Source organism: Corticium candelabrum, chromosome 17 (assembly GCF_963422355.1).
Source record: "Corticium candelabrum chromosome 17, ooCorCand1.1, whole genome shotgun sequence".
NCBI classification, from domain to species: Eukaryota; Metazoa; Porifera; class Homoscleromorpha; order Homosclerophorida; family Plakinidae; genus Corticium; species Corticium candelabrum.
This window is the reverse complement of record NC_085101.1, coordinates 972745-988504: the sequence shown is the minus strand read 5'-3', so window position 1 is coordinate 988504 and position 15760 is coordinate 972745. Positions and strand designations below refer to the sequence as shown.

Genomic DNA, 15760 nt, shown 5'->3' with positions numbered 1-15760 from the left:
GTACGTGTACATTCTTTACGCTGGGCGCATCCTTGCTTCATGAAGCGATTTTAATTAATGTAAGGTTGTTCGCCTGTTTACCAGACTATACATGTAGGATGTGAGCTTAGCTAGAAGAAATACTGTATGCGTGTAGGTGTGTTGCACACAAACAACTCTAATCTAATATCATGTCATCTGTCTTGAGAATGACTTCGCCTGTACTCTCGCCGACGATGTGCTTCTCTCCTACTTTGTCTTATAGGACTCCTTGAAGATTTCCTTCCATGTTTTTCAGAACTAGTTGACAAGCTCTTCCTCCTTGAACTGCCTGATAGACTATTCCTCCTGTTGTCATCACTGCTTGTAGAACTTCTGCTTCTCATTGGACTTCTTTTACTTGCTTTCGACTTCTCTGATATACTTCTCCCTTTTCTCTCTAAACTTTGTGACCGACTCCGCCTCTTTTTCCTACAAGTATCTAAAGAACTTCTCTTCCTTTTTGCTGGACTTCTTGATGTACTTCTACTAGATGTCCTGGAACATCTCAAATGACTCTTCCTACTCGTCAAAGTGTCCTCTCTTGTTGGACTGTTTGATCGACTTTCTTTTCTTCTAACAGAGGTGGTCAAAGAATCTGTACCTTTTCTATAAGGGCTTCTAGATTTCCTCATCCTCTGTTCAACAGACTTCCTATACCTACATTCACGACTATTATCTTGGCTATTTCTTCCTCCCAACAAAACATTATCTTCATCGTCATCACTGTCATGCCTCCTTCTAAAAGCCACATCACTGTCAGATTCATTCTCTGACGTGCTACTTGATCCTGAAGTACTATGAACAGTCTTAGTTTTGCCATGCTTAGCTGTCTTTTTCATCTTTCTTGACTTTTCTTTTTTCTCTGAAGACTTTTTTTTCTTTTTACGCTTCACTGGCTTCTTGCCTTCTTGCTCTCTTTCTTGTTTATCCAGTTTCTTCAACAATTTCATTTTGTCCTTACGACTTAAACTCTTCAGAAAGGCAATCTCAGGATCATCTTCTTCATCACTAGATGCAATCATTTGCTAAAGACAACAACACACTGTAAACAGCAGATCAACTTCACACAACTCTCTTCTATTTAATTAATCATCAAATTGAAAATAAGTTTGTTGCCACATTGAAAACAACTTTTGTTACCACTAGTCTTGTGTCTAAAAAAAGCAAAAATTATGTGCCCAATATGCAAAGCAAACATTAAACATGGCTGGCATCCATGTGCATGTGCGTATATTTCACATGTCAGTGACAAAGGTTACATTCTACTCACCAACATTACAATAGACTCGCGACAAGTCTCGCCGTGCTTTCGTCATTCCCGGATGTTCAATGTCAAAAGCACGGCGAGACTGGTCACAAGTCCAACATTACCACAGTTCATTACTATTCCAGTCCACAATTTTTGATGCCATAATAAATTTGTATGACACTTTCATTTTCAATAACATGATTAGCTTCAGCACCATTTTCATCAACAATAACATAGTCATAAGTACATTGTCCTCAGCATACACTACACAGAACCTCTTACCCTGTTTCCTATCTTCATGTTAGTTGTCATGTCAAAACCAAAAAAATTGAAAAATAGACAGCAAATGACCTTACCTGATTATTGGCATGAGGATCAACTTGGCGCCCCATTGCATTTCTTTTAATTGCTAGCCCATCCTTACGCATTTCGCGCATGAGAAGTGTTGGATCACCAGTTGGAACTAAAAAACAGCAATGGCAAATCAAGACATGACACGCCTCCAACACCAAGCTATGGTATCACCAAACAAGTCTTCCTTTGATTTCCCAAAAAGTGGACACTGGTACATGATCATAGTTACAAACACCTCCATAACTATAAACACACTGTAGTCTTACAATCTTATCTGTGTTGATGTGACCCCACTTGCCGCACTTAATACAGTGAACATTCCTAACCTCTATACCAAAAGGCTTGTCTTTAATGTCAAGATCTTTAGCATAACTGCACAAATAATAAAATCATATATTAAATGTGCTTAGCTGCCAACACTTGGAAGCCATTATTGCCTCTCTCTTGGTGCTTGTTTTCCTTCAGGAATTTGCTTCTGCCAGTCAAACTTGAGTTCCAACTTTGGTTCTTCATCTTCTTTATCCTCCTTCTTCATGCCAGGTGGTGCTTCATACATGAAATTAAGAGAAAGCTTGGCAGACTCATTACTGTCAGTTATGTATTGCCTAAAAAGAGATGTCAATCATTATGCAACCACAGCATACCACACTACTAGTAAGTGAGCACATGTAACAATAATCATCCATTTACTGCAGTAGTAAGACAAACAAGAATATACTGCATACAACATTTCTAATTAGCTATGCTTTCTAAACTACTACATCATTCTTTGTTTCAGTTCTACTGTACATAGTTAATGTATGCTCACTTGAATCTTATGACTGTTCTAAGTGTATGTACTTCAAGTCCATGTAAACGTGTATGTACATGCACATGCATTGTGTGTGCATCCAGTGTGCGCACGTGTGTGTGTGTGTGTGTGTGTGTGTGTGTGTGTGTGTGTGTGTGTCTGTGTGAAAGGTCATACTGAGATTGGAAAAGAAATGTATGCAGATGATTTAGCTGTTATTGCAAGATCTCCTTGTTGCATACAACAATGACTAGATGCTTTGCATAAAGGTTGTGTCAAGTGGGTATGAGAATTAGTGTTGAAAAAACTAAAGTTCTTAGTATGGGCAACAAGCCAGCCCACATTTCCATTGACGGCCATCACTTACAGAATGTTGATGAGTTTTGTTATTTGGGTAGTGTCGTTCACAAGTCTGGAGGATGTTGTAAGGAAATTGAAAATAGAATTGTTAAAGTCAGTACAGCATTCAACTGTTGGCAGAAACAAGTCTTTTCCAATAGAAAGTTCTCTAAAGCCATCAAACTAAAAGTTATCCGAACTATTGTTCTGCCACTGTTGTCGTATGACTGTGAGACTTGGTCCGTGACTCAAGCAAACATTCGCAAACTGAACACATTTCGATTGCTGGAGTGTCTAAATGGCATAAAATAACGAACAAAGAAAATCTGGCCGCAGCAAAGAATATTTCATATATTGAAATTCAAAGATGTGTTGGGACACGTTGTAAGAATGCTAAACCACTGTCCCCAAAACAGCTTCTATGCAGTAGGATTCTCATTGTAAATGTCCAACTCACGATACTCGACAACGCTGGGTTGCTGTAGTTCAAAAACACTTAAAATCATTGAACTTACCTATAGAAGATCAACACAATTGCTCAGCACAGCAATCTAATCTGCAAGGCTTAAACTCATAGAGGGTATGGTTGAAGTTCAGGTTCATGTGTGAGTGGATACATGCATGGCGTCTGTAGCTCAATTGGTTAGAGAGCTGCATTTGGAGAATGGAAACATCCAGGAACTTTGGATCATAGGTCCAAGTATAGGATGGGCACATACATAATTCCATTAGGCAAAAAACTTGCACGCAATTGCCTTTCTCGACTCATTGACTTGGTGTGGACAAGACCTCTGGCCGTAACTTCCTGCAGCAGACAGGTACATGTGGGCCTTGATGTCCAGTCTCAGAGCTGCGTCATCATCAGTGCCCCCGGATGACTCTGAAAAGTGCTCCAGGTGAATCGAAAGTGCTGGCCCTAAGCCTCCATGTAACGCATGGAAGCCCTGTCTCTAAAGACATGGGGAGCTATCTTCATAACTGATTGTTAAGGTCAATGTCCGAAGAAAAGGGTTCAACATTTGTCTGTGTGTGTCTGTGTGTGTGTGTGTCTGTGTGTGTGTGTGTGTGTGTGTGTGTGTGTGTGTGTGTGTGTGTGTGTGTGTGTGTGTGTGTCTGTGTGTGTGTGTGTGTGTGTGTGTGTGTGTGTGTGTTGTGTGTGTGTGTGTGTGTGTGTGTGTGTGTGTGTGTGTGTGTGTGTGTCTGTGTCTCTGTGTCTGTGTGTGTGTGTGTGTCTGTCTGTGTCTGTGTCTGTGTTTGTGTGTGTGTGTGTGTGTGTGTGTGTGTGTGTGTGTGTGTGTGTGTGCCTGTCTGTTTGTCTGTCTGTGTGCACACCCACACGTGAACGTGTGCATGGGCGCACAGCATAGAACTTTCTTCTCTTCTTCTCCAATGTGTATCCTACTGTAGATTTTACATTTACCACCTCCAAGTGTATTAAACAACAAGACCACTAGTGTAATAATTATGTATGTCATGTTTGTGGTAAAGGACATGGCGGCAACAACTACATGTACACTTCTAGATAATAGTCAGGATTGAAAATAGTCAGAATAGGCAAATTTGCTGACGACTACATAATCGCTTATTTGTGTTGCTAAGTTAGTGGACATTGCAGCTTGGTCTTGTGTTCACCAGTTGATATTCTTCAGTGTGGCAACAACCCAGATCTTGCTGCCTCAAAATTCCCATCATGATCTGAGTACGCGAGGCAGTGTCCTGGCTGTCACTCAGAACACAAGGGTTTGAATTAGTGAGGTTCTACTAGCTATCCCTCCACCCATTATAGTTATATTCTTGGTTTTGGCCTAGATAAGTTAAACAAATTCAAGACTATGTTGTTTATAAAGAAAGCATCAGTGAAAATCTTGAAGTGTTCTTGAAGTGTATAGCCTTATGAAAGTAGAACTGAGTCACAGACGTTTGTGTTTAGGGCATACCTCTGCTGAAGCAACTGGAAGTTCACAAGAGTCAATTAACATCAGATGAAGTACTGCATGCATCACCCTATCCGGGGAGTTGTGACAGAAACTTCCAGCCATTCTGATGTCATATCTAAGAGTGTGACAATCGTTTCCAGTTCTGTCTCTACAGGCAGCTGCTCTGTTAGTAATTTGCTACTAAGCAAGTCTAAGAGAGAGTCTTGAAACACTACGCTCACATTTATGCACCTCCTAGTTTACACAGGCTGACAGCAGTCCATATCCCAACAACAATCCAGATGAGGAGAGGATTTGATTCTCAATCGCTGATTGCAATTTCCAGTACCACTGCCAACTGCACAAAGAAGAGTGTCAAGAACACAAGTGCACAATTTGTATGCATTCTATTGCCCCAACTATTTTACCATAAAACTCATGACAGAGAGTTACTTGCCATTTTAGATCACATTAGCACAAAAAGAAATGTTTGGATAAGAGAAACACTTCACAACAGATCAGTGAACATAGACATGGACGACTTCCATAAACCAGGAATAGATTATTGTTGCAGTTGTAAAGTCAAATCTTGGGTCTTTGATATTTTTAACACAATGCCTTGTCACATCTATGGCCCGACATAATATGGAAGTGCAATACCATGATCGACCCACAAACCCGCATCATGATACAACTCAAGATTCGTCAAGATTTGGGCAACTATTCCAATCCTGTGGCTACAGTAACACAAATAGAGTCATGCTCTTGGCAAACAGATCAGCCAAAGTATTGACTGTGCCCACTGCCATCAGCCATTTTGACGGTTACTGCACATGTGCAAAAGCATGCAGTACCTCATCTAAGTTAACATCAGACAGATGTCACTGTGGTCAAACCTGACAGTATGTTCCACTACACTGACACAATGAAGCTTACAGACTGTGCAAGCACAGCTGTAGAGTCAGTTGTTGTGTATGTAGTAAGTAGTCTAGCTCTAGTAAGTCAGATAGTCAGAGTTTGCCCAGCATGTTAGAAATAGAGCTCTTCAAGTTTTCTAAGTAACAGATCTTTGGTAGAGCAGTTACAGTTGCTTATTTTATTCTATGTCTGCCCAGCATTAGTAAATGTCCTCTTGGTCTGGCATTTGTCAGACAATGCTCAGAGTTATCAGTTGGTTCATAGTACAGTGCAACCTGGTCTGGAACAACACTATTCAAGCACTTAGTGTCTATATAGCATGAAACCAAGGAGGGCGTTTACTTGTTCTGTTTCTTTGTGGTTGCAAATGTTAGCTCTTCTCTTGTCCACATGAGAAAAGAATAATCATTGCTGATCGTATGTGGAATTTCAACCTATGACTTACCTATTATTATTTGCACATAGCGACCAAAATCACTCTACATTTACAAGCTAGCATACATGCCGGCTTGAGTCTGATTATTTGCAGTATGAGTTCAGTTGATTTGAAATGTATGCACCATCAGACATACTAGTAGCACTCCTTACAGTGATTTTAAAAATTGCATGAATCCGTACTAGAGAAAAAAGGCAAGACAGATCTAAATAATAGACTAAGAATGCATACAAATGGAAAGTATTAACAAGCAGGCGTCTATTCTACTAGCTTCCTCAGACTAGCTACTACATGTAGTAGGCCAGTCTTGCCTGTGTGTCAAATGACACGCCGGGGTAGTCAGGGTTGCCACATTTTTCCGACAAAAATTCGTAGGCTAATGTCACTGATGGCGGCACGCCTGCCTGGTCTTGTTGCAACCATGCCCACTACTGTCCCGAATTTCCATAGACAAATAAACACTTGCAAGCTATGTTCTACATTGTTGTTTTAGGAACATTCAGTGTAGTGTACTGATCTTTATAACACAAATCACTTGCACCATGCTTGCTACAATTTATGCATGTACTTGCTACAAGTTTGGGATATTATATTTCTGAGTTGAAGTGCTGGATTTCTCCATTTCTCAACACCTTATGATCCTCTATGAAGAGAAGCTACTACTAACGTTTTAGCTAATATTTATTCTGCACACATCTGAGTTTGATAAAACATCTGGGTTTGTGAATGCATCCAAGTCGGTTTTAGCCTCGTGAGGTCCGGAGGCACACAAAAATGACCACCAGCACATCGTCAACAAGATGCTTGATCATAAAACTAAGGTCTCAGAAACTGGGCATAAGGATAACACCTTCTACACAAAGCTTGGAAACGCTGCGCTCGTGACATAGTCATGACATATTCGACAATCTATATATTCGTAGGCCCACCTGTATTTTTTGTAGGCGGCTTCTTGCACCAAAAATATTCGTAGATGCGGCAACCCAGGGTAGTGTAACGTCATCCAGCAGCAACAAGCGGCAGAATCCATGAAAGTAACACCTTGCTTGCCATTTTCATTCAATGAGGCCATACGAATATGCACTAGTCTTGCATCCCCTAAGGGAAATCAAGAGATTTAATAGAACAATTTGCAGGCCTTCAAGATGATGACTACCGCCACTGCCGGATGTCCCCCCCCCCTGACACTGCAGTAAGGAATGAGGTAAACCACATAATCAAGTATAAGACTTCAATGCTGCTCATTGGTACATGACCAAACACCCTCAAAGAGCACACGCTAGTAATCTGTATTTTCCTCTTTCATGATGCCAGTAAGATGCAGACTACAGACTGGTAGGACTCTGAGGGCAACATGACATCTTAGTATTTAGAATGCTCTAATAGTGTTGTATTCTTAGCTGACTGTGGCAAATCTCTTTTGTGATACATGTACAATTTGTGCTATTCCAACTGCCATGTAAAACAGGAGTACTGTAAATCCAGAAATTTCATACTCATAAATTTTAGTACTTCTGCCAAATGAAGTAGTTCATACACATGTTATTTTCATATGAGACATTGGTACTGTACTGTAGCCAAATCAAGTGCATATATCTATAAATTTTAGTATTCATTATGTGAGGCCCAGATATCTGGACTAAGGGTATAGTAGCCGTCTGGCGTACGACCTCGATTAGTGCAGATGTAAGTAAATAAAGCTTTTCCGACCAATAAAAGAGAAGTGGTGTCATTACCGACCAATACACGAAAGTGATGTCATCACAAGGCTCCACCTATCTTCGTTTGGTAGCTGTGCTACAAGAATTCGGCCAACGGGAGTCCATCCTGTACATGGTGTCTAGCCCTTTGCTTTACATACGGGTTTAGCACATAGAAACAACACCTAGCTACATTTGCATGTGCACGTTTTCCCAACAACAACAGGCATCTAGAGAGTGAAGGTGCTGGATTCAGGTGCCATGTGGTACATGTAGCTGTACCTGACTTGTAACATTTTGCTTGTTCGAAGTGTTTCTGCATAGTAGTTCTGCAGTCTGACAACTTGAATTTTCAGTGTGCGTGGCTGGGCAGCTGCGCTGTTGTTGCAAAAATCACTATAGTGTCTTCAGCTCAGTGGGAATTTGCAAACAGGAACGTGCATTGTCCATGACAGTGCATCTGTTTGTCAGACAAACGACTGACCTGTACGTATGCAAGTCTGGACATGATACACGCTGTGTATAGCTAAAAGAATGCATTAGAACCTTGGCTGAGACGAGTGGGTTAGGCTACAACCTCAGTATGCAAAACAAGATCACGCAGCGAGATATGTGATTACATAAACCAGCTGAGGGTTTAGCACTGTAGTGCTTCTCTATTCATGTTATTTTAGTATAACCAGGTGTGTGTACAAAAATAACTAAAAAATGCATGCGTACAAAAATTTCTGGATTTACAGTAAACATGTAGCTTCCTCGGGATATCGTACTAGTAGTTGCAGATGTTTCCACGTATGCTTGCATTTCTTGAAGAATGAAAAGTGAGTCTTGATTGTAGTAACTGAAAGTAGATGGAAGAGGACGAACTGGCTACAGAAGACTACATAATTGTTGGTAGTTTCTACTACAGACATTCCCTTGATCAGAGAGATAACTTATAGGAGGAAAACGTAATATTGCATGTTTTGCCAACTGGAACTGAAACACAAGGCGGGGACATTAATTGTTAATTAGGATGCCACACCCCAAAACTCGGCCTCTATGGCTAGAACCCTACTGGGAATTTCCAAAACAACGCCCAGGGCAGCAATACAGAAAATGGGATTTTATGGAAGTCTTCAAAAAATCTGTTCTCAATAAGCACCAGGATGGTTCGTAGGAAACTCTGGAAATTGGCAGATTGACTTGAGTACCACAGAGTAGGCAAGTGTGAGGCTCATCTTGTAATGTTTTGCATACTTGAACTTATAAACTTAGAAGTGCGAGCAGACCTGACTGCCCTCCTACGCTTCTTGTCTGGTGTTTCTTTATAGAGGCTCCTTCTTTAACACAGTGTAAGACTGCTTTCTGGTTGCCAAACCTGTACATACACTGTAGTACAGTAATGGATGTTACTAATACAGCCTCGGAATATTAACCAACTTTGGGTCACGATGTCAAATCACGCACCACAATCTTGATTCTTCCACCAGTGCAACCTTTTCGCTGGGGCTGTTTTGGAAATTCCCAGTAAGTTAATTAACCTCCTTGGCAGATCTAGTTTGTTTCCTCTTTATCCACCCAAGATACACTACAACCTTCACAGCCACAATACTACAATGGCAACAACATAATACAAACGTAGAAATTCAGTACACCTAATTACAACATTTCGAAGGTACGTACAAAATAGAAGCACTCTGTCACGTTAACACCAACCTAACAGTAGCTAGATAAATCAACGACACGTTACCTAGTCCTGTATCGCTCTTGCTCTTTTTCATACAACTCTTTCATTTCCTTCTCTCGCTTCTCTGCAGCAGTTTTCTTCTGCTCTGCTTCCCATACCTTCAACCAACCTAGCACTCTAACAGCGATCACCGTGTCATATACAGTACAATACCATCTTTATGTTCCGCAAAGAACCGGGATGGAAGTCCTTCTTGTTCATAAACTTTTGAAACGCCATTTTGAATGGTAGGTATATCAAGTGCCCGGATATTTGGTGTTATTACATAATTACAGTGTACCTTTGCAACGGGTTGACGTGTAGAGAGACGTGATCTTGTCATCGCGACTTTGCGAAATGGACACTCGTCGAATCAGCTTGGACACCATCAGAAAGGTGCTAGAAAGGAGAAATCTGACAGGTTGGTGACGTTAGCTGTTGCTGAATGCACTTTAGGTTAATTAATTAATTAACGGAAATTTAGCTTAGCTGTCTAGTAGACTTTAAGCAATCAAAACCAAACTGGAGCACCGACATATTAAACATTAATATTTTAGTACGCTATGAAGAGGAATGGCATCCAGGTTGCAATTGGGGAGCCAACTTGGATGGCATTATTGGCTCCTCGTTTTCTTCCACTTGTAGCTCGTTTTCACGCTGATCTATTCTATATGTAGTGACCATAGGCAATATCGGCTTTAAAATTTAAAAAAGGCGAAAACCCCGTCTGCAAAACAACCGTTCGACTGGAGCGCCTTCCATGCGTACGTTGGGCCTCATGTTCACTCTATTATTTTCAAGACTTGAAATTGGCCCTCTTTATCAAATGTAACCCATGATACACCTATAATTTTGCTAAGAGTCCAGCAGCGGTGAGCGCGTAGGTTTAGTGCCCTACCTGCGTGAGTTAGCAGGGAAAATGCGGAAGATATTTTTAGCCACGCCTACAAATAAACATCAATAAATATTATGTTCTAGTAAGTGTTAAATAATATATAATTATCAAAATTTAAATATTTGCATGCCCGCTCGCAGTATACTATAGAATCCATTAACTAATTAGAGTAAGTGCAACAAATGTACAATCGATTACCATTTAAGGGGTCATCCACAATTGTTGACATTTATTACTCAAGCATACAAAGCCTACTCTTTTCTGCATACCCCTCCCTCCTCTAAGCGAACATAAAACATGTTGGTCACGTGAAGCTATTACAATAATTAGATAATTGGAAGGCCTTTCGAAGATTGATATGCACATTTCATCGTTCTGGCCAATAGTCTTCCATTGTTGTTGCACTTTCTGTATGGCTTCCTCGATCACGAGACAAAGATGGGCTGGCAAAGACAAAGCATTTACAAACTGCGGCATGTGTTCGCCAGCGTTTAAGAACAGTGCAAGTTCTCTTAAGGTCTGTTAATACCTACTGAAGAGTACATGTAGTACCTACCGTCCCATGCTAAGCATGTACTGTATGCTTCAAACACGTACGGCGAACACTTAGCGCACGCTATACGCGTTATACACTTGCGGCAGCTAGTAGTTACAAATGTAGATGCAACACTCGTATGCGTAAATGACCCGTAAGATGAAATATTGGCAGGGATTTTAATTTAGCAGATTGGTGGATTTTTCAGCGACCGCCAATATAAAATCTGCCATTAATTTGGCCACCAGGATATGTTGACGTCAGCAGGCATCAGATGGTGATGTGGTGGTACGTCACGCGGATGAGTCCACAAGATGGTAGGTAATCCCTCCTTGCCATCTGTTATGCCTATGAATGAGGCCATGAGGCTATGGATGAAGCTGGACTGTCAAGTTCACGCAGGTCCCGTTCTTTGCACTGACACAGCAGTTCTTCATCACTAGGCAGTAGTTGGAGATCAGTAAGTTAGGGAAATGTGAGCCACAAACACAGCTGTCAATCATAATCTCCTCCATGACCACTTGTGGTAAGACCTATATCAGTTATCAAAGAACAATGTTCGTCCACCAAAATGTAATCTGCCAATATGCTTTGTCCATCTATTTCTTAGCAAACCGACAATATAAACTCCCACCAATGTTTCATCTTATATGGTATTGTGCCTAATTAGTGCATCAAAACCAATTGTTAGCAGAACTTGTAACTGCTGCCTATTATTATAATATAAGCTTATATTAAATATAAGAACGAGGTATGTGCACATTCTTGCAATGCTCTAGGTTGTATTGTTTGTGACTTTCTTGAAGTTCTTCTCTTTCTTCAGCAACTACTTGGGTGCAGTCTCACTTTTCGACTTTGGGACAGTTTATAGAAGTTTACATAACCGACTCCTTCTTCTATGGTACAGTATATCCGGTTGATTAATATTTTGACCAAATATATTAATTAAAAGAGAGCTGGATGGAGAGAGGGGCTGGCACACATAAATGTCTACTAACTGAAAAATGATGCAAACAGGCATACCCATAAGTAGCCACACACACCAATGGTCAGAATGTGCAAGATTTTATGCCAATGTGGGTAGGCGGGAGAAGGGTCCCAAATGCGGGAAAGTTTGCAGCTCTGCTAACTTGGGGTGCATTTCTTTTGCCTCTTCTGCTCTTCTGGAAGAGGCCGGAAGAGTCATGCGACCTCTTCTGGTCGTTTCTTTTGCTTCTCCCCCCTTCTTCTAAAGTGTTAGAAGAGTCACGAGACCTCTTCTGGCTCTTCTAGCCGAAAGGCGGAAGAGGCAGAAGAGAAGAGGTCTCGTGACTTATGAGACATGCGCATTAGAAACGCGCATATCGATGGAGCCGTACGAGCGTCCTTTGCTTCCATTGCTTTGAAAACCAAGTGGTCTTCCAGCAGTGTCAAGTCCCACAACTACAGCTGCTACTAGTGGGTGTTCTCCAAGGACCCTCTTTGAGGCACCAGAAACGGAGATAACGGTTGTAGAAGTCGTCTCTTCAAGTAGAAATCCAATTTCTTTAGAGAAAACCTTATTTTTATATTATGAAAACGTTACAGCTACCACTTCCGCGTCCATCGCACTGCTAAACTATTAATGTGCATGCTCAGCTCTTCTAGGTCCTCTTCTGGTCATTTTTTTGGCTTGGTTCTTCTGATCAGACTGTGCATGATCGTCCTCTTCTGTTCTCTTCTGACACCTCTATTCCAGAAGAGCAGAAGAGGCAAAAGAAATTCACCCTTGTTTTAGTCTCACATAGCCAACTCCTCCCTCTTTTACTTACTGACAGCGGGCTGGCTACCAGGACTATGTTTTTGTGGGGTAGCTGATCCAGAGGCGACAGAGCTGGAGGAATAGGGGTGATATGGTACCCCAGTTCTAAACCTGTACTTTCACTAGTCGCTGATTGACACGCACTTCTGGTTAGAAAATTGGCAATGAAACAGACTTGTAGGCTAAAAGCTGGTTCACAATATGACGATGGTCCCAGCCTCGTGTCTGTTGTAGTATCCGTTGTAACTTCACTACAAGTAGCGGCGTTAGCGTATTATAGAAACAGTCAATGCCAACTCATTTGTACCACACCCCTTTAGTGATCAGTTATAGAAGCCATCTTGTTGGCACTGCTCCATTTTCAATGTAGACGTCGAAGAAAGAGGAGAACATGGATTAGAGAGATATTTTTTCCCAGCATCAGAGAGAAGGAAAATTGACAAACTGGTGCATGAGATGCGATTGGCAGATCCATGGCCATAGTCTCATTTTCGATATCTACAAATGTCTAGAGATCAATTTGACCATTTGGTAGCTCAAGTTCATCAGCTAGACTGGTTGTGACTCGGTTGTTCTTTGCGATTGGCCGTATGCAATGCAATGAATGCTGGAGTAGAAATTGATTCTATTCGAGATCTACTTTGTGAGTGTTCTGTGTGTCACATGTGTTGAATGTATCGTTTGTTCACAATGCTTCATAATGTTATGCAACGGACGGATGTGATGCATGCAACACTGGTTCCAGTGTCATATTGTGAACCAGCCTTAGATAGATCCTTACTCCACCTACTTTTGACACGCCTGCTACCAGACGAGCCGAGATTTTCTTAAACAAAAGGTCAGACTCGTGAAATTACAATCAACAATGTTGTGGTGACTGTGGCATCCATATGAAGCCAAATACAAATGTAGTCGCAGTCGATTTTTCTCGTTTGAAAATTATCATGACCATCGTCATCTCATTCGCATACGTCTTGTACAGTCACAACAGTGAGACAGTGCCAATTTGAGGCATAAAAAGCGACACCAAATAGTTTCTGAAACCAAATAGTCCTCGCAGGTGGCGAAAACCAAGTAAGCTACAGCTAAAGGGTTTTGGAACCAAATAAACCCCAGATAATTGCCCAAAACTAAATAGTCACCAGAACCAAGTAATTCTTGAACAAGGCATGTGCAAAGTTTGATGGCCATCAGGCTAGTAAGTGTCTTATAGGGAAGCGGTGCTCAAGATGGTGTCACTGCTTGCCACGACTAGAGATGTTGGAGAGAGTCTGTCTTCTCAGTATCAACTGGAAAAGATTGAGACATGCCTCTGCTTTATGAAAATAGTGTCAAGTATCAGATTCTTGGGACGACAGGGTCTGTCTTTAAGATGGGAAAAGAGAAACACTAGATTCCAACTTTCTTCAGCTGTTGAAACTTTGAGCTGAAGAGGATCATAAGGTTCAAACGTGGATAGAGAAACACTAACAAGTACTCCGCATCAGATATACCAATTGAAGTATTGAAGACCATGTCACACCACATTCTGCGTAACCTTTTGTGTCAAGGTAGCTTCTATGCTATTATGGTTGATGAGACTACAGATATTACTAACAAATAGAAAGTTGTTCTTTGCCTTAGATGGGTAGACAGCTGCTGGGAGGCACTGGCATAGGGTCAAGGGGGAAGCTATAGGCAAACATTTTGGGCATGTCACTCCACTTCAAGCAGAACTTTACAAACAGTCCGCTTAATCTTAGAGTAGTATATTGACGGCGACATTGATTAGGGCTAGGATATCTCTGTGATAATATACACACCATTATTTCAGTATGTTAAAACCAGTGTGAAAAGTTGTGAGCACGTGAAGTGCACATGCCCATCACATTTAAGACGTTTGATATACTTTCCGGCAATACCAGAGTCAAAGAAGACCGCATCAAACAAGCAGAAGCCTATCCAACAATTTTTCAGGTAAGTTTGAGGTCAACAACCCGATTGACGGGAGAATGGAATCTCCACTACCTATCGATTTGCATGCACTCTGTGCTTTCTCCACTCTGAGCTCAAGTTATTCAAGCTACCTAGACTTACTGCTTGCTAGATTACAAAATCTGAAATTGGCTAACGCTGGTTTGCGCTGAAGTAGTACTGGTAAATACGTGAACTTCCATCGAGCGTCGCTTCAAGTGAAAGCTACAAAGCAATACTCAATGTGGCATGCTCTGATGTGGTGAAGAAATGTACTTTGATGAAAAATGTCTTTGATGTGGTGTGTGAATAACAAAATTGATTACATTTTTACTGCACAGGATGCTAAATTGCAGAATTCAAAGTAGCAGCTTGCCATAGTAGCATACTCAAAACATATAGGGGTTAACTGAATTCCAGCCTGCAGGCTATGTAGATGGTGGGTGTATGTGTGACTATATGTCTGTCACTCTTAGGAATGTGCCACACCCATAATGTGGTCCGATCATTGAGCAAGATTTACAATTTGTTGTACATGGCAACCACAGACAATAGATGAACCACTGATCAGATGCCTGAAACATTTCTGAAACAGTTTTTTAGCAGAACAGTGTAATTGCCAGGTCTTTTTGGAAATACACAACAGAACTTACCTGTCTGCAACTGCTAATGCAAAATCAATCACTTCTTGGCTTACCATATTTTTCCAGGAACCTTACAGTGTGTAACCACTAATGATATTTATGTCTTGTATGTGTTACCTCTCATTCAAATACTTTAGACGAGTGCAAACTATTTACCAATTTTGCGATCACGCAAAATATCAGTTGCTTCATAGGATTTGATTTTACAAGTAGCATGCTTAAAAGGAAAATAACGTGTAAATTCGTAAGCAACAGTGTAAGCATAGCTTCAATTTCTATCTATCTATCTATCTATCTATCTATATATATATATATATATATATATATATATATATATATATATATATATATATATATATATATATATATATATATATATTTGTATATAATACAGATAACACAGATAACACATATCCGCCCTAAGGACGGAAGCACAAAAAGTCATAATAATTAGGCAGATAGTCACTAATCAGTCTTGAATTGTACTGCCATAAACGAACAAATAACTGTTCGTGAAATTGC

General features: G+C 40.7%; 1 protein-coding gene across 1 annotated transcript; it reads right to left on the bottom strand.

Moving 5' to 3' along the window:
- Nucleotides 1-31: 31 nt before the first annotated feature.
- LOC134192776 (corepressor interacting with RBPJ 1-like) lies at nt 32-9687 on the bottom strand. Its single transcript, XM_062661528.1, has 7 exons — nt 9606-9687; nt 9456-9550; nt 2062-2229; nt 1891-1996; nt 1796-1832; nt 1627-1733; nt 32-1046 (listed from the first exon to the last, which is right to left on the bottom strand). The coding sequence occupies exons 1-7, from the start codon at nt 9669-9671 to the stop codon at nt 174-176; spliced, it is 1452 nt and encodes a 483-aa protein (XP_062517512.1). The 5' UTR covers nt 9672-9687; the 3' UTR covers nt 32-173.
- Nucleotides 9688-15760: the final 6073 nt, after the last annotated feature.

Coding starts and splice junctions, on each gene's coding strand:
- LOC134192776 (XM_062661528.1), bottom strand. CDS start 9,671: ATGGCGTTTCAAAAGTTTATGAACAAGAAGGACTTCCATCCCGGTTCT. Junction 1,997..2,061: donor AAACAAGCACCAAGAGAGAG/GCAATAATGGCT, acceptor TTATTTGTGCAG/TTATGCTAAAGATCTTGACA. Junction 1,047..1,626: donor ATCCTCATGCCAATAATCAG/GTAAGGTCATTT, acceptor TGTTGTCTTTAG/CAAATGATTGCATCTAGTGA.